The sequence below is a fragment of the Erythrolamprus reginae genome, chromosome 1 (assembly GCF_031021105.1).
Source record: "Erythrolamprus reginae isolate rEryReg1 chromosome 1, rEryReg1.hap1, whole genome shotgun sequence".
In the NCBI taxonomy this organism is placed as follows: Eukaryota; Metazoa; Chordata; class Lepidosauria; order Squamata; family Dipsadidae; genus Erythrolamprus; species Erythrolamprus reginae.
The window spans coordinates 417,374,822-417,401,396 of record NC_091950.1 but is presented as its reverse complement, the minus strand read 5'-3'; the positions used below and the strand labels follow the sequence as shown (position 1 = coordinate 417,401,396).

General features: G+C 42.1%; 1 protein-coding gene across 7 annotated transcripts in view; it reads left to right on the top strand.

Moving 5' to 3' along the window:
* Positions 1-26,575, top strand: part of USP32 (ubiquitin specific peptidase 32) — a 339,894-nt gene that overhangs the window by 162,207 nt on the left and 151,112 nt on the right. For all 7 annotated transcript variants that reach the window (XM_070735365.1, XM_070735361.1, XM_070735360.1 and 4 more), the window contains exon 5: positions 13,342-13,501. In XM_070735365.1, coding sequence (XP_070591466.1) covers positions 13,342-13,501 — 160 coding nt within the window. The remainder of the gene's footprint in view (positions 1-13,341; positions 13,502-26,575) is intronic.

The following is a 26,575-nucleotide window of genomic DNA, read 5'->3' as shown; positions in this document are numbered from 1 at the left end:
TTTTCTATTTAATATTCAATTCATTTTATTTCTTTCCAGGAATATCATTATTTTGCCCTGAAATCAATGCTCTTTTAATGATGCTAATTTTGGTAATACTGCTGCGTTAATTTTTTTTAAAAAAAATGTAATATGTTAAATCATATCACATACTAATATTATGCTCCTGAAAATCAGTTGGTGATAGCTTGAGAGGCACAAGCTCTGCTGTCATCTGGCCAATGCATCCCTTGTTCCATTTTTAAATAAATATTTACTTTGGCTGTGCTTCATGTATTGTAGAGCAAGCCTTTGATATAACAGACTTCGGTTTAATGCTCCTTGTATTTAAGAGCTTAAATGTGTGACATCAGGGTTTGAAGTGGCAAGGATAGGAGGGAAAGGGTTAGGAGGTTGGGAATCCATATCCCCAGCTTTGTAAGTTTTTATCAGTCATAAAAAAGCAGCAAGGAAGCAAAGGAGAAATTATACATGTAGTTCTCGCTGAACATTCACAATTGAACCCCAAATTTTTACTATAATTTCACAACTCCACCCCAAAAGGAAGACCCAGATTGTATCTTCCTGCAAACAATAATGGGACACAGGTAATCCTCAACTTACAGCCATTCATTGAGCAGCCATTGAAATTTACACTGGCAGTGAAAAAAGAGACTTATGACTGTTTTTCACACTTACAACTGTTGTATAGCATCTCCATGGTCACATGATTAATATCATCCAGAGGCATGGGGTGAGGTATCATCAGTATGCAGATGATACCCAGTTCTACATCTCCACCCCATGTCCAGTCAATGAAGCAGTGGAAGTGATGTGCCGGTGTCTGGAGGCTGTTGGGGTCTGGATGGGTGTCAACAGACTCAATCTCAACCCGGATAAGACGGAATGGCTGTGGGTTTTGCCTCCCAAGGACAATTCCATCTGTCCATCCATAACCCTGGAGGGGGAATTATTGACCCCCTCAGAGAGGGTACGCAACTTGGGCGTCCTCCTTGATCCACAGCTCACATTAGAGAACCATCTTTCAGCTGTGGCGAGGGGGACGTTTGCCCAGGTTCGCCTGGTGCACCAGTTGTGGCCCTATCTGGACCGGGACTCACTGCTCACAGTCACTCATGCCCTCATCACCTCGAGGTTCGACTACTATAACGCTCTCTACATGGGGCTACCTTTGAAAAGTGTTCGGAAACTTCAGATCGTGCAGAATGCAGTTGCGAGAGCAATCATGGGCTTCCCAAGGTATGGCCATGTTACACCAACACTCCGCAGTCTGCATTGGTTGCCGATCAGTTTCCGGTCACAATTCAAAGTGTTGGTTATGACCTATAAAGCCCTTCATGGCATCAGACCAGAATATCTCTGGGACTGCCTTCTGCTGCATGAATCCCAGCGACCGATTAGGTCCCACAGAGTTGGCCTTCTCCGGGTCCTGTCAACTAAACAATGTCATTTGGCGGGTCGCAGGGGAACAGCCTTCTCTGTGGCGGCCCTGACCCTCTGGAACCAGCTCCCCCCTGAGATTAGAACTGCCCCCACCCTCCTTGTCTTTCGTAAACTCCTTAAAACCCACCTCTGTTGTCAGGCATGGGGGAACTGAGATAACTTCCCCAGGCCTATACTGTTTATGTATGGTATGTTGTGTGCATGTTTTTTAAATTATGGGCTTTTAGCTGTCTAATTATTGAATTTATATTATATATTGTTTTCTGTTGTGAGCCGCCCCGAGTCTGCGGAGAGGGGCGGCATACAAATTTAATGAATGAATGAATGAATGAATGATTGATTGAATGAATGAATGAATAAATTTAGATGCTTGGCAAGCAGGCAAGCACCTAGTTAGGGTTGGGGGGAAAAAAGCTCCGGAAAAAAGCTGCATTCAGACTGTAAGACGCGCCTGAATTTTCAGCCTTTTTTAGGGGGGGGGGGAGGTCTCATACTCGAAAAATATGATAGATAAAAATAGATAACAGAAAAATTCAATAATAAAATACGCATATGGTACAAAAAATATATATAAGTTAGCATCCGGGTAAATACATCACCCACACCCAATCGGTTTGATGTAACGAATTCTCAGATCCTCTGCCTTAGCTCTAAACCTGGCACTTCTGCTCCCTATGCCCCCCCCCCCCCCTCTGTGTCAGCCAAGACGGCTGCTTTTCCAGTGTCAAATAAGGCCATTTGGTGATGGCACATTTCCCCTTTTCCTCCTCTCTGTGTGGGCAAAGCAGATAAGCATCTCCGATGGGCTGCTTGTGTCTTCCTTCCTGCTAGGAGGATCGTTCTGTAAGGAGCAAAGATTAGGTAGTAGTTTTCTCCCCAAAAGTAGCATGCTACCCGGGCCCATTTGATTGGATTGCATTGGATTGGATTTGTATGCCGCCCCTCTCCGTACACTCAGGGAGGCTAACAACAGTAGTAAAGCAGCATATGACAATCCAATATTAAAACAGTTAAAAACCCTTATTGTAAAACCAAACATACATACAGACATACCATGAATAAAATTGTAAAGGCCTAGGGGGAAAGAGTATCTCAGTTCCCCCATGCCTGGCGGCAGAGGTGGGTTTTAAGAAGCTTATGAAAGGCAAGGAGGGAGGGAGCAATTCTAATCTCTGGGGGGAGTTGGTTCCAGAGGGCCGGGGCCACCACAGAGAAGGCTCTTCCCCTGGGTCCCGCCAAGCGACATGGTTTAGTTGACGAGACCCGGAGAAGACCCACTCTGTGGGACCTAACTGGTCGCTGGGATTCGTGCAGCAGAAGGCGGTCCCTGAGATATTCTGGTCCGGTGCCATGAAGGGCTTTATAGGTCATAACCAACACTTTGAATTATGACCGGAAACCGATCGGCAATCAATGCAGACTACGGAGTATTGAAGAGACATGAGTATATCTGGGAAAGCGCATGATTGCTCTCGCGGTCACATTCTGCACAATCTGAAGTTTCCGAACACCTTTCAAAGGTAGCCCCATGTAGAGAGCGTTACAGTAGTCGAGCCTCGAGGTGATGAGGGCATGAGTGACTGTGAGCAATGACTCCTGGTCCAAATAGGGCCGCAACTGGTGCACCAGGCGAACCTGGGCAAACGCCCCCCTTGCCACAGCTGAAAGATGTTTCTGTAATGTGAGCTGTGGATCGAGGAGGACGCCCAAGTTGCAGACCCTCTCTGAGGGGGTCAATAATTCCCCCCCCAGGGTGATGGACGGACGGATGGAATTGTCCTTGGGAGGCCATACTTTCTTAATGGGAAGAGAGCGTCTCTTGATCATGATGCTTTTGAGGTGAAAAGAAAGAATAATTCTAGTCTTCCGTTTAGTGTGGGTTAGCTTGTTTTGCTCAGGGAAAGACTAGATTAGTTCATTGCGTCTCAAATCTGGGTAAACTCCCCAGAATTGGATAAAATTTGTGTGTAAGTGTTTTTGTAAGAACACACAACTTCATTACCCAATCACAACAGGGACATTTAAATACAGATAATCCTCAATTTTAGACCCAAAATAGACCAGAATTTCTGTTGCTAAGCAGAGTGGAGGTTAATCCCCTATTTTATGCACTTTTCGCCATGACTGTTAAGGAAAGCTAGAATTCACTCCAGATCAGCAGTGTTGAGCCTTGGCAACTTTAAGACCAGTGGACATAATAATAATAATGATGATAATGACAACAACAACAACAAAATAATAATAATCTGAAAATCGAGCTGCAACGACTCTGCCATAAGCCAGTGAAAGTGGTCCCAGTGGTCCTTGGCACACTGGGCGCAGTGCCAAAGGATCTCAGCGAACATTTGAAAACCATCGGAACTGACAAAATCTCCATCTGTCAATTGCAAAAGGCCGCTTTACTGGGATTGGCATACATAATTCACCACTACATCACGCAATCCTAGGTGCTTGGGAAGCACCCGACTGGTGATGAAATATGAAATCCAGCATAGTGATCTCGTTTGCTGTGTTGTATAATAATAATAATAACCGACAACAAAAACCATCACCACCACCACAGAGTTGGAAGGGACCTTGGAGGTCTTCTAGTCCAACCCTCGGTTTAGGCAGGAAATTTCGGCATGGTTGTCTGGGGAATTCTGGGAGATTATTTAATTATTTAAGTATTTGATTATTTGATTATTTAATTGATTATTTGATTAATTATTTGATTATTTAATTATTTAATTAATTCAATATTTTTTTTTAAATGCCACCCTTCTCCTTAGACTCAGGGCAGCTTACAACATGTTAGCAATAGCACTTTTGAACAGAGCCAGCCTATTGCCCCCACAATCCAGGTCCTCATTTTACCCACCTCGGAAGGATGGAAGGTTAGGTTAGGTTAGGTTTATTGCATTTATATGCCGCCCCTCTCCGCAAACTCGGGGCGGCTCACAACAATAATAAAAAACAGTACAGTACATAATACCAAATCCAATGCCCACCCATCTAGTTACAATTTAAATTAATAATCTCATAAAAACAGTATATATAAAAAACAGGCACACAGTCAATCAATCAACAAAACAACATGGGCAAGGGGGAGGTGTTTTAGTTCCCCCATGCCTGACGGCAAAGGTGGGTCTTAAGGAGTTTACGAAAGGCAGGGAGGGTGGGGGCAATCCTAATCTCAGGGGGGAGCTGGTTCCAGAGGGTCGGGGCCCCCACAGAGAAGGCTCTTCCCCTGGGTCCTGCCAGACGACATTGTTTAGTCGACAGGACCCGGAGAAGGCCAACTCTGTGGGACCTAACCGGTCGCTGGGATTCGTGCGGCAGGAGGCGGTCCCGAAGATATTCTGGTCCGGTGCCATGAAGGGCTTTATAGGTCATAACCAACACTTTGAATTGTGACCGGAAACTGATCGGCAGCCAATGCAGACTGCGGAGTGTTGGAGTGATATGGGCATACTTGGAGAAGCCCATAATTGCTCTCGCAGCTGCATTCTGCACGATCTGAAGTTTCCGAACACTTTTCAAAGGTAGCCCCATGTAGAGAGGAAGGCTGAGTCAACCTTGAGCCAGTGATGAGATTTGAACCGCTGACCTCCAGATCTACAGTCAGCTTTAGTGGCCTGCAGTACCGCACTCTACCTGCTGCGCCACCTCAGTAGTTGAAATACCTAGTTGAAATACACAGGATTTAAAGTTGCCAAGATTGGACACCTTGGACTTGGAGTACAGGTCGTCATCATTTTACGACCATCATTGAGCCCAAAATGTATGTTGCTAAGTGAGAAGTGAGTTTTGGCTCCGTTTTACGACTTTTCTTGCCACATTTGTTAAGTGAATCACTGCAGTTCCTAAATTGGTCACCCGGTTGTTAAGCGAATCTGGCTTTCCCTGTTGACTTGACTTGTCAGAAGGTCGCAAAAGAGGAATCATGTGATCCTGGGGCCCTGCATCCATCATGAACATGAATCAGTTATCAAGCATCCTAAAGTATCAAGTATGCTATTACAAGTGGAAGAGGAAGTGATTAAAGGCCAAACAAGATATTGGCAAAATGAATTACGGATTAATGAAAGCGAGATGGAAGAAGTAGTAGAAAATATACATAAGATAAAGAATACAAGAATTAGAGAGATGAGAAGGAAAATTTTACATAAATGGTATTTCACACAAGTAAAACTAGCACACTTCCAGAGGAAAGGGAAAGGAAATTGCTGGCATGGTTGCCAAATAAAAGGAGTTTTTGTGCATATGCTCTGGGAATGGTTTGAAGTTCAAAAATTTTGGAAGGAAGGACAGAATGAAATAAATAATATGCTAAACATTAATTGGATAATTACAAAAGAATTAGCAATACTAGTTAAATATGGGGAATTACGAGACTTTAAAGAAATCAAAACAGCAGCTTTGGAAAGCGCTCAAGCAGTAGTGGTATTAGGGTGGAAGGATAGCAATAAATGGACAATCCAGAATTGGTACTGGTACATGGTCGACCACATCCACTTCAAAATTATGGAAATAAGATTAAATAACTTTGATGAAAATAAGTTGGAGAAGCTGATGGCACGATGGAATAAGGTAAAAAAGTATATTTTACGTAGAATTTATGACGACAATGTGAAAAATAAATTCCAATCACTTTTTGTATGACATGTAAGGAAGAAATTGAAACTTATTGTAAAAAATATAACCCCCTAAATGTTGGTGGGGTTTTTATTGGTGTTGGGCACATTTTCTTTTATGTATTTTTTGTTTGTTGCTAATTTAGTAAATAAACCAATTATTATTATTTTTTTTTAAAGCATCCTAATGTAGATCTCATGACCCCGGGGATGGTCATAAGTGTGAAAAAGAAAAAGACATCACTTTTCCCACCGCCATTGTAATTTCGAGTGGTCAGTAAATGAGCTGTGGTTGCAAGTCGAGGACTACCTATGTTGCAACTAGCTAATAATATATGCAAAATGCTTTCCCAGAGCAATCAGTATTTGTGATCAGTTCCCGTACATGGTTATTGGCATTTGGATTTCGCCTTATGGGTGGGGTGAGAGAAGCTGTTGGCACCAGATGTGGGTTTGGCATCTAGTTGCGCTTTCGACACTTGGCAAGACAACTCAGCCAGCTGACGACTTGCCAGCTGCAGTCACAGCTGCCTCGTACATGGCGGTTTTCTTTTCGTGGCTTGAGAAGGCTCAATCCAAGTCCCTGGATGCTTTGTGTGGGGGCTTCATCCCACCGGGATGGTCAGATCTCCTAACAGCATACTAGTGCCGGATAAAAAATCATAGAGCTGGAAGGAACCTTGGACATTACAGGTAAACCGCCTGCTACCGCACGAATCCCAGCGGCCGATAAGGTCCCACAGAGTTGGCCTTCTCCGGGTCCCGTCGATTCAAACAATGTCGTTTGGCGGGCCCTAGGGGAAGAGCCTTCTCTGTGGCGGCCCCGGCCCTCTGGAACCAACTCCCCCCCGGAGATTAGAACTGCCCCCACCCTCCCTGTCTTTCGTAAACTACTCAAGACTCACTTATACCGCCAGGCATGGGAGAGTTACGATATTCCTTCCCCTAGGCCATTACAAGTTATGCATGGTATGTTTGTGTGTATGTTTGGTTTTATAATAAGGGTTTTTAGTTGTTTTATTATTGGATTGTTACCTGCTGTTTTTATCATTGTTGTTAGCCGCCCCGAGTCTACGGAGAGGGGCGGCATACAAATCCAATAGATAGACAGATAGTTACATAGATAGATAGATAGATAGATAGATAGATAGATAGATAGATAGATAGATAGATAGATAGATAGATAGATAGTTAAGGTAGGTAGGTAGGTAGGTAGGTAGGTAGGTAGATAGATAGATAGATAGATAGATAGATAGATAGATAGATAGATAGAGAGAGAGAGAGAGAGAGAGAGAGATAGAGAGATAGAGAGAGAGAGAGATAGATAGATAGATAGATAGATAGATAGATAGATAGATAGATAGATATAAATATAAATATAAATATAAATATAAATAAATAAACCTCTGGCCCAGAGCCTCACAGACAGGCAGCAATCCAGATTTCCATTTCAAATTGAATTTTGAAACCGAATGTGACTTGGAACTTGCAGTCAATTTGAGGTCATGGTTAAGGCGCTTGCTTAGAAATCAGGAGGCGGTGAGTCCCACATTGGCATGAAAGGCAGTTGGTTGACTTTGGGCCAGTCATCGGGACATCGTAGGTTCTAGTCCTGCCTTAGCCATGAAAGCCGGCTGGGTGTGTTTGGGCCACTGCCTCCCTCCCAGCCCACAGGGTTGTTGTTGTAAGGAAAACACGAAGAGGAAGGAATATTATATATTGTCTATATTCACCATTTTGGTGAACACCATTATGAGTTACCTAGTAAAGTACAACTAGTCCTTGATTTACAACAGTTCACTTAGTGATGGTTCAGAATTACAACAGTACTGAAAAAAGTTGACTTATGACCGTTTGCATTATCCCTATAGTCACAAATTCCGATGCTTGGGAACTGATTCATATTTATGACGGTTGTAATGTCCCAGGGTCATGTGATCCCCTTTAAGGTGGGACTAGAGTTCCCAGTCTCCTGGTGATTGGCCCAAAGTCGCTAAGCTGGCTCTAATGCCCAAGGAGGAACTAAAACTCCCAGCTTCCTGGTTTCTAGGCCAGCATCTTATCTACTATACCAAAATGGCTCTCCCCTGGCTGAGGATGATGTCTTGTGTCCAATATATCTGGAAGATGCTTAGCCTGAGTAAGATTGGTTTATCTTCTATCACTCCGACCAAATTCCTTGCGGCACCATCCTCTGCCTCATGTATCCCAGCGGCCTTCCCAGGTCCTGTCAGCAAGGTAATGTCACCTGGCGGGGCCTAGGGAAGAGCCTTCTTTGTGGCTGCCCCGGCCCTTTGGAATCAATTCCCTCCAGAGATTTGTACTGCCCCCACCCGCAAGAGTTTGAAGAGCCATCTTTGCCGACAGGCTTGGGGCCATTTACATCTAGCTACGGCCGATGAATGAAACTATATGCATGATAGAATGAATATGAGTGATTAGGTTTAGAAATTGGGATTTTAGAGTGTATTTTAGATTTAGATTTCGTCATTTTTTAAAATTTATTCCTGTTGTGAGCCCCCCTGAGTCTGAGGAGAAGGGTGGCATAGAAATCAAATAAATAAGTAAGTAGGTAGGTAGGTAGGTAGGTAGGTAAGTAGATAGATAGATAGATAGATAGATAGATAGATAGATAGATAGATAGATAGATAGATAGATAGATAGATAGAGATAGATAGATAGATAGAGATAGATAGATAGATATATAGATAGAGAGATAGATAGATAGAGAGATAGAGAGATAGAGAGATAGATGATAGATAGATAGATGAGAGAGAGAGAGAGAGAGAGAGAGAGAATGTTGTGGCTAGCTCTGGCCCAGCTCCTGCCCCAAGGACTGTGGATGTGGGGGAGACATCCACATGCTGCAGGCCTGTTTTGCTCCCAGTGGAATCTGATGATGAAGGCTCCTCTGACCAAGAGGACATGAGTGACAGGTAGGATGAGAGTGTGGCCGACAGCTCAGAAGGAGATCAATTATCTAGCTCCTCCTTGGATTCGGAACAAGAGTTAATGATACAGCCACGCCTCCGCAGAGCGATGCATAGGCAGCAACAACTGAGAGATTATTATCAAAGAAAATGAGGCCACCTGTGGTTGGGTGGGGCTGTGGTAATTAGTGAGGCTGTTATAAAGAGCAGCGTGTGGGTTTGGCCATTGTGGAGGATTATCTGATCTTTGTGTTTCGTGCCTGCTTTGCTGACTTTGACCTTTGTGTGCTGATTTTTCCCCGCTTTGAAACTAAACCAGAACAAAGTGTGTTTCACTTTGTGAAAGAAGAAGGACTGTGAATTGCCTCACAGCTGCAAGCTAAGTATCACAGAACTGATAAGGGATTTGTACAAATTACCAATTTGTTTGGAGACAAGTGCTCTTTGCTATACCAAAAGAGGGCTTCGTTTATTTGCATTTTCGGTATAAAGAATATTGTTTTGAATTTTCAAACGTGTGTGTGTCTGAAATTGTATCTGTGCATTTTCGGGAGGATTCTACCAGAGAGCTCGACAGAACAGATAGACAGACGGATGGACGGACGGACAGACAGACAGACAGACAGACAGACAGACAGATAGATAGATAGATAGGTTAGATAGATAGGTTAGATAGATAGGTTAGATAGATAGATGATAGAGATAGATAGATAGATAGATAGATAGATAGATAGATAGGTTAGATAGATAGATAGTAGATAGATAGTAGATAGATAGATAGATAGATAGATAAGATAGATAGATAGATAGATAGATGATAGAGATAGATAGATATATAGATAGTAGATAGATAGATAGATAGATAGATAGATAGATTAGATAGATATAGTAGATAGATAGATAGATAGATAGATAGATAGATAGATAGATAGATGATAGATGATAGAGATAGATAGATAGACAGACAGACAGACAGACAGACAGACAGACAGACAGACAGACAGACAGACAGTAGATAGATAGATAGATAGATAGATAGATAGATAGATAGATAGATAGATAGATATAGATAGATAGATAGATAGATAGATATAGTAGATAGATAGATAGATGATAGAGATAGATAGACAGATAGATAGATAGATAGATAGATAGATAGATAGACAGATAGTACATAGATAGTAGATAGATAGATAGTAGATAGATAGATAGATAGATAGATAGATAGATAGATATAGATAGATAGATAGATATAGTAGATAGATAGATGATAGAGATAGATAGATAGATGGTAGATAGATAGATAGATAGATAGATAGATAGATAGATAGACTGTAGTAGATAGATAGATAGATAGAGATAGATAGATATAGTAGATAGATAGATAGATGATAGAGATAGATAGATAGATAGATAGATAAGATAGATAGATAGATAAGTTAGATAGATAGATAGATAGATAGATAGTAGATAGATAGATAGATAGATAGATAAGATAGATAAGATAGATAGATAGATAGATGATAGAGATAGATAGATAGATATAGTAGATAGATAGATAGATAGATAGATAGATAGATAGATAGATAGATAGATAGATAGGTAGATGATAGAGATAGATAGATAGACAGATAGATAGATAGATAGATAGATAGTAGATAGATAGTAGATAGATAGATAGATAGATAGATAGATAGTAGATAGATAGATAGATAGATAGATAGATAGATATAGATAGATAGATAGATATAGTAGATAGATAGATAGATAGATAGATATAGTAGATAGATAGATAGATAGATAGATATAGTAGATAGATAGATAGATAGATATAGTAGATAGATAGATAGATAGATAGATAGATAGATAGATAGATAGATAGATAGATAGATAGATAGATAGATAGATAGATGATAGAGATAGATAGATAGACAGACAGACAGACAGACAGACAGTAGATAGATAGATAGATAGATAGATAGATAGATATAGATAGATAGATAGATAGATATAGTAGATAGATAGATAGATAGATGATAGAGATAGATAGACAGATAGATAGATAGATAGATAGATAGATAGATAGATAGATAGATAGATAGTACATAGATAGTAGATACAGTGGTACCTCGAGATACGAGTTTAATTCGTTCTGGACCTGGGCTCTTAAGTCGAGCAGCTCTTATCTCGAACGACTTTTCCCCATAGGAATTAATGTAAATAATTTTAATTGGTTCCAGCCCTCAAAAAACTCACAGTTAGTCTAAATTATGCAGAAAGACATGTTTTTAATGAAGAAATGTACATGTACATATAAATGAATAATGAAGTTTCTTTCACTTAACTTGTAAACTTTCTTAAACTTTTAAATTTACATATGTTCAACTTCTCTGCCACCCAATCCTGTAGGACAGAGGTCCCCAACCCTTTTTGCACCAGGGACCGGCTTTAAGCGATCAAGAGAGGAATGGGTGAATGAATGGACGGAGGGTGGGAAGGAAGGAAGGAAAGAGGGAAGGGACAGGAACAGAGGAAGGAAGCAAGGAAACTTATGAAAGGGGAGAGTAAGAGAGGAATGAGTGAAGGGAGGGAGGGAGGGAAGAAGGTGGGAAGGAGAAAGAAAAGAAGAAATAGAGGAAGGGAAGGTAAAAGAGAGAAAGAAAAAGAGCAAGAAAGAAAGAAAGAAAGAAAGAAAGAAAGAAAGGGAAGGGACAGGAACAGAGGAAGGAAGCAAGGAAACTTATGAAAGGGGAGAGTAAGAGAGGAATGAGTGAAAGGAGGGAGGGAGGGAAGAAGGTGGGAAGGAGAAAGAAAAGAAGAAATAGAGGAAGGGAAGGTAAAAGAGAGAAAGAAAAAGAGCAAGAAAGAAAGCTGCAAGCACCCCCCGAGCCCCCCAGGCCGGCTGCAACCTTTTAAAACACGCGCGCCGCTTCGCAGCTGTCTCCTGAAGCCGAACGCGGAAGTTAGCGTTTGGCTTCAGGAGACAGCTCCTTGGCGCTTGTATCTCGAATTTGGGCTTGTAAGTAGAACAAAAATATCTCTCCCCTCCCAGCTCTTATCTCGAGTTGCTCTTAAGTAGAGCAGCTCTTATGTCGGGGTTCCACTGTAGATAGATAGTAGATAGATAGATAGATAGATAGATAGATAGATAGATAGATAGATATAGATAGATAGATAGATATAGTAGATAGATAGATGATAGAGATAGATAGATAGATGGTAGATAGATAGATAGATAGATAGATAGATAGATAGATAGATAGATAGATAGATAGATAGATAGATAGATAGATATACTGTAGTAGATAGATAGATAGATGATAGAGATAGATAGATATAGTAGATAGATAGATAGATGATAGAGATAGATAGATAGATAGATAGATAGATAAGATAGATAGATAGATAAGTTAGATAGATAGATAGATAGTAGATAGATAGTAGATAGATAGTAGATAGATAGATAGATAAGATAGATAGATAGTAGATAGATAGATAGATAGATAGATAGATAGATAGATAGATAGATATAGATAGATAGATAGATATAGTAGATAGATAGATAGATAGATAGATAGGTAGGTAGATGATAGAGATAGATAGATAGACAGATAGATAGATAGTAGATAGATAGTAGATAGATAGATAGATAGATAGATAGATAGATAGATAGATAGATAGATAGATAGGTAGATGATAGAGATAGATAGATAGTAGATAGATAGTAGATAGATAGTAGATAGATAGATAGATAGATAGATAGATAGATAGATAGATAGATAGTAGATAGATAGATAGATAGATATAGATAGATAGATAGATATAGTAGATAGATAGATAGATAGATAAGATAGATAGATAGTAGATAGATAGATAGATAGATATAGATAGATAGATATAGTAGATAGATAGATAGATAGATAGATAGATAGATAGATAGATAGATAGATAGATAGATAGGTAGATGATAGAGATAGATAGATAGACAGATAGATAGATAGATAGTAGATAGATAGTAGATAGATAGATAGATAGATAGATAGATAGATAGATAGATAGATAGGTAGATGATAGAGATAGATAGATAGTAGATAGATAGTAGATAGATAGATAGATAGATATAGATAGATAGATAGATATAGTAGATAGATAGATAGATAGATAGATAGATAGATAGATAGATAGATAGATAGATAGATAGATAGATAGATAGGACAGATAGGTAGACAGACAGACAGACAGACAGACAGACAGGTAGCTCTAATCAGTCGATTTGGCTTAAGAAAAGAAAAAAGAGAAATGGAACCAAGCTTCCCAATTCAGGTCTCCTTTCCCCTTTGCTTTTATTGCAGGGCGAAAAAGTAAACTATGAAAAATTCAGATCCTGGCTGTTGCACAACAAAGAAGCGTTCACATTTTCCCGCTGGCTGCTCTCCGGAGGAGTGTATGTCACACTCACAGATGACAGTGACACCCCCACCTTCTATCAGACGCTTGCTGGAGTCACCCACTGTAAGTAGCTCTCTTTTGTAAAAGCCGAGGGCTTTTTTTTTTTTTGGCCACCGAGCCAAACAATTGCACGATGAATGAATGTGTGGTTTCTCTTTGAGATTGTCCCAGGGTCAGCCTTCCTTGGGGCAAAAGTGGCTGCTTTCCGTGGTGGTTCTGCCCTCTTTCCTAGGACCTTCTCTGCTGCCTGCCTATGTGTCTTTGAAGTTCTGGAATTATAAGTTTAGCTGCATGTGCAAATAGGTATCCTCATCTTTGACTGCCGCAAAGCAGAAAGGGTCAACCGCAAAGCAGAAAGGGTCAACCTATTGTCCAAAGCACCTGGAGTCAGAACAAGAAGCAATGGATGGAAACTAATCAAGGAAATATGCAACCTAGAAATAATGATAAGATTCCTGAGATTTAATAAGTGGAACGGCTTCCTTCCAGAAGTTGTGGGTGCTCCATCAGTGACGCTTTCAAGAAGAGATTGTTGTTGCTGTTATTTGCAAAGTCATGTCTGATCCACCACGACCCCGTGGACGACATTCCTCCAGACCTTCCCTTTGGAGTCCATTTAAGTTCACTCTGACTGCTTCAATGGCTCCATCCAGCCACCTCATTCTTTGTTGTCCCCTTCTTCTTTTGTTCTCAATTGTTCCCAGCATTAGGCTCTTCTCCAGTAAGTCCTCCCTTTTCATTTGTTGCCAAAATCTTTGAGTATCATCTTCAGGATCTGGCCTTCTAAAGAGCAGTCATGCTATCTCTTTCTCTCTCTTGCTATCTCTTTCTCTCTCTTGCTATCTCTTTCTCTCTCGCTATCTCTCTCTCTCTCTTTCTTTCTTTCTTTCTTTCTTTCTTTCTTTCTTTCTCTCTCTCTCTCTCTTTCTTTCTCGTATACCACGCCGCAGCAGTGGCATTGGACAGTAGCCGTGGGGCGACTGCAGGGTGGTCAGCTGTGAGGCGGAGCTCTGGAACTGAGGCACCGATGGCGGTGGCTGGACATGTTGCTAGACACCGTACATGCTGCCGTTGCGCTGGGCATGGGCGTGGAGCTGGAGCCTCCGTCCCGGCCCAGCCAGCAGGCAAGTGCCAGCCACGCAATGCCAGTATGTACGGCGTACAGCAACATGTCCAGCCGCCGCTGTCGGTGCCTCTGTCCTGGAGTTCTGGCTTGCAGCCGGCCACCCTGCCGCCACCCTCCCGCCGGGCCCTAAGCTCACCTGCTGCCGCCGCCAGGGAAGCTCCAGCCTGGCGGGGCGCTGCAGCTGCCGGAAAACTTGGAAGGCGCAAAGAAGGAAGCTCAGCTTCCGGTCTCACAACTTTTTGCTCTTCGCACTCTCAGCAAAAAGTTGCGGGACCAGAAGCTGAGCTTGTGCCGCGGCACACTGGTTGGGGAACACTGGCCTAGCTTATTTTCTTTTAAACAAAGAAATGATTAAAACACCCCCTCCACAAATATTGCCATCCTCCCTCTTTGCGATTGGTAGGAAGTTGTGGAGGAACTGCAGTTAGTGTATTACCTCTTTCTGTCACAGCCTCAGAAGTGAAGCTTCTTGTTGGGCGCTTATCTGCCTGCAAATTGGAGGCTTAAGGCAGCGTGAAGAGGCCACTGGGCTCTCCGTTCCCTCTCTGGTTTGTGGGCTGCTTATCTCTATTATTGTACTCCTGATTTCCCTCGAGAGACGGTCATGAAAATTTGGCTTTGCTCCATGTGGCACTCAGACTGCATTGGAACAGAAAATTGGAATAATCCGAGATATCGCGCGGGGGGGGGGGGGGGGGGGATAGGGAGCATGAAATTAATAAAGCTAGTCCGAAACAGGAAATCACATGAGTGTGAACCTAGTAACAGGATTCCCAGGAGAGTCTAGGAAAAGAACATCTGCCAGGTGTGCAACGGATTTGTGGGAATCTTCCCAAGCCTGGAAAGCATGCTGTGGAAAATGCGGCTTAATGTTACTTTTGTAGGGTTTTCTCGCTTCCCGCTGATTGGAAATCTCGCACGGGGAAGTATATCCGTTAAAATGTGCTCCTCTAGAATTTAAAACAATTTTAATAATTTAAACCAGTGTTTCCCAACCTTGACAACTTGAAGATATTTGGACTTCAACTCCAGGTTAACTAAATCCTACATAGCTTCTACTCCAGTAATCTCACACTACAAACCAAAGCATACAAAACTTTCACCTTTTTGGCGATATTGTTGCAATGGGCTTTGGCAGTTAATTCATTTGATAGGAGTATTCCTAGGTATTCCCAAAGAGTGAGGGTTGTCTGTAAGGTCTTATTTAGAAACATAGAACAGTGATTTTCAACCTTTTTTGAGCAGGGGCACATTTTTTACATTTACAAAATTATGGGGCACATTGAGGGGGGGTGTAGCTAAAAAAAGTTTAGACAAAAAAATTATCTCTTCCTTTCGCTCTATTTCTCTATCCCTCTTTCTCTCCCTCTTTTTTCTCACCATCCCTCTTTCTTTCTCTCTTCCTTTCCTCTTTTTTGCTCTTTCTCTCTCCCTCCCTACCTCCCTCTATGTCTTTCTCTCTCCCACCTTCCCTCCCTCTCTTTCTCTCTCTTTCTCTCTGTCGCTTTCTTTCTTGCTTGCTTTCTCGTTTCCTTTCTCTCTTGCTCTTTCTTTCTCTCTCTTTCTTTCTCTTGTTTTCTTTCTCTCTCTGAGCTTCGCGGCACACCTGACCATGTCTCGCGGCACACTGGTGTGCCACGGCACACTGGTTGAAAAACACTGACATAGAAGACTGACGGCAGAAAAAGACCTCGTGGTCCATCTAGTCTGCCCTTATACTATTTCCTGTATTTTATCTTACAATGGATATACTGTATGTTTATCCCAGGCATGTTTAAACTCGGTTACTGTGGATTTACCAACCACGTCTGCTGGAAGTTTGTTCCAAGGATCTACTACTCTTTCAGTAAAATAATATTTTCTCATGTTGCCTTTGATCTTTCCCCCAACTAACTTCAGATTGTGTCCCCTTGTTCTTGTGTTCACCTTCCTATTAAAAACACTTCCCTCCTGAACCCTATTTAACCCTTTAACATATTTAAATGTTTCGATCATGTCCCCCCTTTTCCTTCTGTCCTCCAGACTATACAGATTGAGTTCATTAAGTCTTTCCTGATACGGTTTATACTTAAGACCTTCCACCATTCTTGTAGCCAGTCTTTGGACCCGTTCAATATCTATTTATTCAGCTTGTATTTGGTGTTCTGATTTTTTTTTACCAATCTGTAGGACAGAGCATTTTTGGTTGAGATTTGGAGTTGCCAGATGTTTGACCATTCAGACACAAAGTCAAGGTCTTTTTGGAGAGTAGCTGTTTTATCAGTGGTGTTGAAAAGTTTGACATCGTAGGTGATGATAACACAGTTGCTTGTAATGTGATTGCAAAGGTCATTTATATAGAGTAGGAAGAGTGTTGGTCCAAATACGCTGCCTTGGGGTACGCTGCTCGTAACCGGAATAGAATTAGATATGGCGCTCCCTATTTTGACAACTTGTTGTCTGTTTGATAGGAACACAGTTATCCAACTCTGGAGGGATCCTAGTAGCCGTAGGATTTCAGTTCTAGAAGTACTTTGTCATGAACCACTGAGTCGAAGGCTTTACAGAAGTCAATGTAAATTGCATCTATTGATTTGCCCTGATTGAGATATGTAGTCCATTTGTTCTTGCAGTGAAGGAGTTGCAGATCACAAGATAATTTTTTTCTGAAACCAAATTGTTTGTTGGAGAGTAGGTTGTTAGTTTCTAGGTGGATGGTAATTGATTGGTTAATGATTGATTCCATGACTTCATGTGACGCAGCATAGAGAGATTGGTCTGTAGTTTCCAACTAGACTGGGATCTCCTTTTTTGAAGATAGGGCTGACCGTTGCAAGCGACCATAGCTTTGGAGAATACCATTGCTGTCCAGTTTTGGAGACAAATTACATTGGAAAGGAGTTAAAAGTCTGTGATTACGGTCAAAGGTAAAAAAGGAAAATGGCCATAAATATTCAAGATGCTTTGCATTTAAGACATCTGGAACCATTTAACATTCGATTCAACTCCAGCAATGTTTTGGAATCGTGCTGTTTATTTTGTCACTTTCTGAAAGGCTTCATTTGGAAAAAGAAAACCGGATGCTTCGGGTTTTGTTTAACATTAAGAACCCAGTTGTTTTGGTTTCTTTATGTGTGTTAAGGGAACTTGCCTTCCCCATTGACTTTGCCTATCAGAAGGTCACAAAAGGTGATCACACTGTTCAATTAAGTCCTACAGTCCTCGACTTACAAACCACAAATGACCCTCCCCCAAATTTCCATTGCTGAGCGAGACAGTTGTTATGGGAGTCTTGCCCTGTTTTACCACCTTTCTTGCAACCGTTGTTAAGTGAACCACTGCAGTTGATACATGGGTATCATGGTTGTTGAATGAATTTGGTTTCTCCGTGGACTTAATTTATTTATTGGATTTGTATGCTGCCCCTCTCCGCAGACTCGGGGCGGCTAACAGCAATGATAAAAACAGCATGTAGAAATCCAATTAATAAAACAACTAAAAACCCTTATAATAAAACCAAACATACACACAAACATACCATACATAACTTGTAATGGCCTAGGGGGAAGGAATATCTTAACTCCCCCATGCCTGGCGGCATAAATGAGTCTTGAGTAGTTTACGAAAGGCAGGGAGGGTGGGGGCAGTTCTAATCTCCGGGGGGAGTTGGTTCCAGAGGGCCGGGGCCACCACAGAGAAGGCTCTTCCCCTGAGGCCCGCCGTCTTTGCTTGTCAGAAGATTTCAAAAGGAGATCAGGTGACCCTAGGACACTGCAACCATTATAAATACCCCAACCAATATAAATCCTCCAAAAATAAGACCTAGTGTGGTTTGTTTGTTTTTTTACTTGTGCCTCTAATGCAATACTTCTCAATCATTTTCAGTTACACACACACACCCTCAGGAAGGAAGTAAATACTTTGTGTCCTGTTTCCTTCCCCCCCCCCCCCCGCCCCCGATCTGGGCCTCAATGGAATTTTTATGGTTTTGAGATGGGGTCAAGCCAGCGTAATCAAGCCGATGTTTGGGAGTCACTGGCCTGCCCATAACCCCATGAGCCAAGGTGGCGCAGCAGGTATAGTGCAGTACTGCAGGCCACTAAAGCTGACTGTAGATCTGCAGGTCAGCGGTTCAAATCTCATTGGTGGCTCAAGGTTGACTCCGCCTTCCATCCTTCTGCGGTGGGTAAAATGTGGACCTGGATTGTGGGGGAAATAGGCTGGCTCTGTTAAAAAGTGCTATTGCTAACATGTTGTTAAGCCGCCCTGAGTCTAAGGGGAAGGACGGCATAAAAAATAGAATGGATGGATGGATGGATGAATGAATGAATGAATGAATAAATAAATAAATAGTTTATAGTTTATAGTTTATTAGATTTGTATGCCGCCCCTCTCCGAAGACTCGGGGCGGCTCATAGCATAGCAGTAATACAATACATTACAAATATAACAATAAAAAAATTAGATCCATTTAAAAGACATTAATAACATAATAAAACCCCTAGCTATGCATTCACACACATCCAACCTAAACTGTCATGCAGTAAGGCTAAAAATATAATAAAAAGGGGGAAAGATGGTAATTATCCCCACGTCTGGCGACAAAAGTTGGTCTTGAGCATTTTACGGAAGGTGAGGAGGGTGGGGGCTATTCGAATCTCTGGAGGGCTGGGGCTGCCATAGAGTAGGCTCTTCCCCTGGGTCCCACCAGCCAAGTCTACGGAAAGTGGCGGCATACAAATCTAATAAATAAGTCTTCATATTCTTGCAAACAGAAACTCTTTTGACTCCTGGGTTGCTGCACTTTTATAATCTATTAGATTATATTCCCCCCCTGCCCTGCCTGGCCGTATTCTCTTCCGGGCTTGGAGCAGCCTGCAACTGGGAAAATCCTCCCCATCTGGAGGAATCGATCCAGAGGGACCACACATATTTCCCAGAGTCACACACACCTTCCCCTGGCATTGCTCTGCACCCTACCGAGGGGCGCGCCCCACTATTTGCGAAGCACTGCTCTAATATAACCCCTTCCCCAAAATGAGCCTCATTTAATGTTGTGGTTAGCTCTGGCTCAGCTCCTGCCCCAAGGACTGTGGATGTGGGGGAGACATCCACATGCTGCAGGCCTGTTTTGCCTCCGGTGGAATCTGCTGATGAAGGCTCCTCTGACCAAGAAGACATGAGTGACAGGGAGGAGGAGAGTGTGGCAGACAGCTCAGAAGCTCCTCCTTGGATTCAGAACAAGAGTTAATGATACAGCCATGCATGCGGACAGCGATGCATAGGCAACAACAACTGAGAGATTATTATCAAAGAAAATAAGGCCACCTGTGGTTGGGTGGGGCTGTGGTCATTAGTGAGGCTGCTATAAAGAGCAGCCTGTGGGTTTGGCCATTGTGGAGGATTATCTGATCGTTGTGTTTCGTGACTGCTTTGCTGCGTTTGACCTTTTGTGTGCTGATTTTTGCCCGCTTTGAAACTAAACCAGAAACTCAGGGACCGCCTTCTGCTGCACGAATCCCAGCGACCGGTTAGGTCCCACAGAATGGGTCTTCTCCGGGTCCCGTCAACTAAACAATGCCACTTGGCGGGACCCAGGGGAAGAGCCTTCTCTGTGGCGGCCCCGGCCCTCTGGAACCAACTCCCCCCAGAGATTAGAATTGCCCCCACCCTCCTTGCCTTTCGTAAGCTTCTTAAAACCCACCTCTGCCGCCAGGCATGGGGGAATTGAGATGCTCTTTCCCCCTGGGCCTTTACAATTTCATGTGTGGTATGTCTGTATGTGTTGGTTTTTTATATTAATGGGTTTTTAAATCATTTTTAGTATTTGTTGGATTATTATTGTACATTGTTTTATTACTGTTGTTAGCCGCCCCGAGTCTTCGGAGAGGGGCGGCATACAAATCCAATAAATGAATAAATGAATAAATGAATAAATGAATGAAGAAAGAAAGAAAGAAAGAAAGAAAGAAAGAAAGAAAGAAAGAAAGAGAGTGTTTCACTTTGTGAAAGCAGAAGGACTGTGAATTGCCTCACAGCTGCAAGCTAAGTATCTTAGAACTGATAAGGGACTTGTCCAAATTACCAGTTTGGTTGGAGACCAGTGCTCTTTGCTATACTAAAAGAGGGCTTGGTTTAAGTGAATTTTCATTATAAAGAACATTGTTTTGAATTTTCAAACGTGTGTGTGTCTGAAATTTGTACCTGTGAATTTTTGGGAGGATTCTTCTACCAGAGAGCCCGACAGAACACTTAAGAGCCTGCACAGCCGCCTATTTCATTTGGTTGGCCACGAGGCGAGGTGGAAACATACGTTTAGAAACATAGAAGACTGACGGCAGAAAAAGACCTCATGGTCCATCTAGTCTGCCCTTATACTATTTCCTGTATTTTATCTTACAATGGATATATGTTTATCCCAGGCATGTTTAAATTCAGTTACTGTGGATTTACCAACCACGTCTGCTGGAAGTTTGTTCCAAGGATCTACTACTCTTTCAGTCAAATAATATTTTCTCTTGTTGCCTTTGATCTTTCCTTTTTCCTTTTATTTTAGTTTACATTTCCTTTTATTTTCTTTTTTAAAATATTTTAAATTTTTTCTTTAAAACAAAACAAACATATACAACAAACACAAAATGCATATTTACATCCCACTTTCTGTCCGAAGCAATAACGGAGATACTGTATATACATTTTTACATTACTTTGTTAACGTTTATGCTTGCATAATTTTTTATTAACAATTCAAAAGGAAAAAAGAAAGAGAACCCCCCCCCCCATTAATCTTTTTTGGCTTTCTGTTTTACTTTACTTCCTTTATACATTTCTCTTTTTTAGCCAATTATAAAATACCCTGTAATAGCCTGAGTCCTCTTTCCCTTTTAAGTTCGCTTTTTCCATTGCCATTGTAACATCCAATGGTTACTAAACAAAATGGGTGAACAGTGCAGTCAGGCGGTAGGGAAAGCAAGTAGGATGCTTGGCTGCATAGCTAGAGGTATAACAAGCAGGAAGAGGGAGATTATGATCCCGCTATATAGAGCGCCGGTGAGACCACATTTGGAATACAGTGACCCCTCGAGTTTTGCGATCTCGATCTTCGCGAAACGCTATATCGCGATTAAAAAAAAAAATTAATTAAAAAAAAAAAACCACTTCCGGGTTTGGCTTCGGGAGTCAGCTGGGAAGTGGCGCGGCTGTTTTAAAAGGTCGCAGCCGGCCTGGGGGGCTTCCCAGCACCCCCCCGAACCCGCAACCCGGGTTCGGGGGGGTGCTGGGAAGCCCCCCAGGCCGGCTGCGACCTTTTAAAACAGCCGCGCCGCTTCCCAGCTGAGTCCTGAAGCCAAATGCGGAAGTTCGGCGGCCGGACAAGCGGCCGGCGGACAAGCGGCCGGACAAGCGGCGGCCGGACAAGCGGCGGGCGGACAAGCGGCGGACGGACAAGCGGCCGGCGGACAAGCGGCGGACGGACAAGCGGCGGACGGACAAGCGGAGGCCAGACAAGCGGCGGACGGACAAGCGGCGGGCGGACAAGCGGCGGGCGCGGCAGCAGCGAGGAGCCGAAGATCGGGGTTTCCCCTTTGCGGCGCTGCCGAGCAGATCAGCTGCTGGGTGGTGGAAGGAACCTTCCCTGGGCCAGGTGCGGAAGTAAAAACACCATCTGCGCATGCGCGGCCATGGAAAAAAAGGGCGCGCATCCGCAGATGGTGTTTTTACTTCCGCACCACTATATTGCGAAAAATTGAGTATCGCGAGGGGTCTTGGAACGTAACCCTCGCGATACTCGAGGGATCACTGTACTGTGTTCAGTTCTGGAGACCTCAGCTACAAAAAGATATTGACAAAATTGAACGGGTCCAAAGACGGGCTACAAGAATGGTGGAAGGTCTTAAGCATAAAACGTATCAGGAAAGACTTCATGAACTCAATCTGTATAGTCTGGAGGACAGAAGGAAAAGGGGGGACATGATCGAAACATTTAAATACGTTAAAGGGTTAAATAAGGTGCAGGAGGGGAAGTGTTTTTAATAGGAAAATGAACACAAGAACAAGGGGACACAATCTGAAGTTAGTTGGGGGAAAGATCAAAAGCAACATGAGAAAATATTATTTTACTGAAAGAGTAGTAGATCCTTGGAACAAACTTCCAGCAGACGTGGTAGATAAATCCACAGTAACTGAATTTAAACATGCCTGGGATAAACATAGATCCATTGTAAGATAAAATACAGAAAATAGTATAAGGGCAGACTAGATGGACCATGAGGTCTTTTTCTGCCGTCCGTCTTCTATGTTTCTATGTAACTATTGTAAGTCAAGGACTAATTGTACAGTGGCAGCCAGGAGGAACCAGGACCTTTTCCTAGAAAGATTTCAGAGGATGTAATTTAGAATTACAGGGATGTTTCAATTTGACCTTCTCTTTTCTTTTAAAGTGTTTTGTTTCTTTTTTTAATATTCTTTGAAATGTCTCTAACCTTCACTTACTGTTATCTTGGAATGATGTCTGTTGCAACTGGAGAACACCGGATTTGGGGAGGCTGTTTTAAATTATATGCGGGGACTTATCTTGTGCTTATGATGGGTTGATAAGTGCAAAATCATGCAGTCTTCCCAGATGGCATTTTAGCTGCGGCTTTTGCTGCTCCCTGCTGCTTTTTTTGTGCTGCTCCTGTTCGAATAATATTGGTAAAGCTATGAAAAATAGCCTTGATTAAAAAATAGGGGGAAAGAGTTTGATTTGATTTTTAGAGGCTGTGGGAGAGGCCCAGTGAAGACAGAAAGCATTGATTGTTGAAGCTCCAGTGGCTGTATTTAAATCTACTTAATGAGCCGCGAAACGGAGGACACACTGAAAATAAATATAGGGTTTTGCGCTTGTAAATAACATTTATATTGGAAGGCAGGCGACTTTAATAAGGCCCCTCCCTGACCTCAAATTACAAAGAGGGTTTTTGAAAAAGTCATGCTGAGTTGCCCACTTTTTTTTAAAACTTTTAATCAAATTTTGTTCCGTTTCATTTCAACTGTAAATATTCTTAGAAACATAGAAGACTGACGGCAGAAAAAGACCTCACGGTCCATCTAGTCTGCCCTTATACTATTTTCTGTATTTTATCTTAGGATGGATATATGTTTATCCCAGGCATGCTTAAATTCAGTTACTGTGGATTTATCTACCACGTCTGCTGGAAGTTTGTTCCAAGGATCTACTACTCTTTCAGTAAAATAATATTTTCTCATGTTGCTTTTGATCTTTCCCCCAACTAACTTCAGATTGTGTCCCCTTGTTCTTGTGTTCACTTTCCTATTAAAAACACTTCCCTCCTGGACCTTATTTAACCCTTTAACCTATTTAAATGTTTCGATCATGTCCCCCCCTTTTCCTTCTGTCCTCCACACTATACAGATTGAGTTCGTGAAGTCTTTCCTGATACCTTTTATGCTTACGACCTTCCACCATTCTTGTAGCCCGTCTTTGGACCCGTTCAATTTTGTCAATATCTTTTTGTAGGTGAGGTCTCCAGAACTGAACACAGTATTATTCCAAATGTGGTCTCACCAGCGCTCTATATAGCGGGATCACAATCTCCCTCTTCCTGCTTGTTATACCTGTAGCTATGCAGCCAAGCATCCTACTTGCTTTCCCTACCACCTGACTGCACTGTTCACCCATTTTGATTCTTCCAGCAGTGCAGGTAGTCCTCAACTTACGACCACAATTGAGCTCAGCATTTATGTTGCTAAGTGAAAGATTCGTTTTGCCCCACTGTACGACTTTTCTTGCCGCAGTCATTAAGTGAATCATAGCATTTGTTAAGTTAGTAACATGGTTGTTAAGCGAATCTGGCTTCCCCAAACGGGAAGAAGGTCGCCAAAGGGGATTGAATGACCCCAGGATGCTACAACCGTCATAAATACGAATTGGTTGTCAAACCTCTGAATTTGGTCACGTGACCACATGGATGTTAAGTGTGAAAAAATGTCATGTCACTTTTTTCATGAATGGTTATAAGCTGAGGACTGCCTATAGTTCATCCTCTTTACTCTTTCATCAACTTTCAGTACTTTCGGCCTTCTGGACTGGCAAAGTAGTTTGTCAGTTCTCTTCCTTCCTTTGAGGTCACATCCAGGTGTGGCAACTAGGAGGTGAAGTAAGAGGTCCGCCCAAGGCTCCTCTTATGTGGGAGTCCTTCAGGGCTCAACTCTCCCAGCTTATTTACTCAGCTGTATGAAAAGAATAGAATAGAACAGAACAGAACAAAACGGAGGAATTGAATAGAATTGAACAGAACAGAACAGTAAGGGCGAGTACAAGTGCACTAGAGTGCCTTCCGTCCCCTGTCCTATTGCTCTCCTATATCTCCTATACCTTTCTTCTATTCCTATATCTCTTCTTCTATTCTTTCATTTATATGTTCCTATATCTTCTCTTCTATTCTTTCTTAGATATATTTTACTATGAGTATATCCTCTATAACCTTCATCATGTATTTTACTATGTGTATACCCACTAAAACCCTCATTGTGTATTGGACAAAATCAATCAATCAATCAATCAAATAAATAAGAACAGAATAGAATAGAATGGAATAATAATAAATAATAATAATAATAATAATAATTTATTAGATTTGTATGCCCCCCCTCTCCGAAGATTATAGAATAGAATAGAATAGAATAGAATTCTTTATTGGCCAAGTGTGATTGGACACACAAGGAATTTGTCTTTGGTGCATAGGCTCTCAGTGTACATAAAAAAGATAAGTTCGTCAAGAATCATGAGGTACAACACTTAATGATTGTCTTAGGGCACAAACAAGCAATCAAATCATATTAGGAAACAGTCAGTATATATCCTAAGGATACAAGTAACAAAGTTACAGTCATACAGTGACCTCCCCGTACTCCCCCCAACCCTCCCCCGGCACGTGAACAAAAAAAGGTTTTCCATCCCTGGCATAGTCCATTCAACGATTTCCATACTCCCATGCTTTCATCAGACTCCTCCAGTTCTTTGTAACTTTCCAGTTAAAATAAATGTTTGGGGTTTTTTTAAAGTCATCTCTCTGAAAATCCCTTTGCTTGAGAAGCATGAAGATAGAAGTAGTCCTCAATTTACAACCGTTTATTTAGTGACTGTTCAAAATTACAACAGCCCTGGAAAAAGTGACTTATGATTGACCACTTCTCACACTTATGACAAATTTCTCACATGTATAACATCCCCGTCCAACATCCCGCCGTTCACTTAACAACAAGGTGGCAAAATGGGGGTGCAAAACTTCACCTAACAATTGTGTGGCTTAAAAAAACAGAAACTGTGGGCTCCTTTGTGGCCGTAACTCGAGGACTATCTGTATTCCAGGAAGCTTTAGGACTCAGCCAAACCCTTCTTACGGGATTTTAATCTTTATGTTTTCGTCTTCTGAGTCTATCCTCTTACCTCCGGGGACCGACTGTGTTCCTTTAAGAAGAAGATCCGATTGCCTGGAACCTGGATCTTTTCAGGAGCTGGTTCTTTGCAAGTGAACAAATGGCAAAGCGAGTTGGGGAATGGGTCCAGATCGCCCGATGGGCCAGAAGAAAGCTGGTCAACTAGAGGATCCGTACCTGGTCGAGTGTCGGTGGTATAAGCTGGGGCTGGTAAAAATGTCGGGAATATGGTATGCTGCTACTGTTGCTCACCAAAGAGAATTGTGCCTTTAGGTGGGTAGAACAACTGAACATGGAACGGGAGTGTGGGTGAGTGTGAAAGTGCCGGGGAGGGTGCGGGGAGGTAAGGCAGGATGGGAGACTTGAAATGGGAGAACCTGTCACAGATGGATTATTTATTCATTTATTTTCATTTATTCATTGGTCCAATACATAAATACATAGGAAGAAAAATAGACATGTAGTAATATATACAGTGGTACCTCATCATACGAACTTAATTGGTTCCAGGAGGAGGAGGTTCGTAAGGTGAAAAGTTTGTAAGATGAAACAATGTTTCCCATAGGAATCAATGTAAAAGCAAATAATGCGTG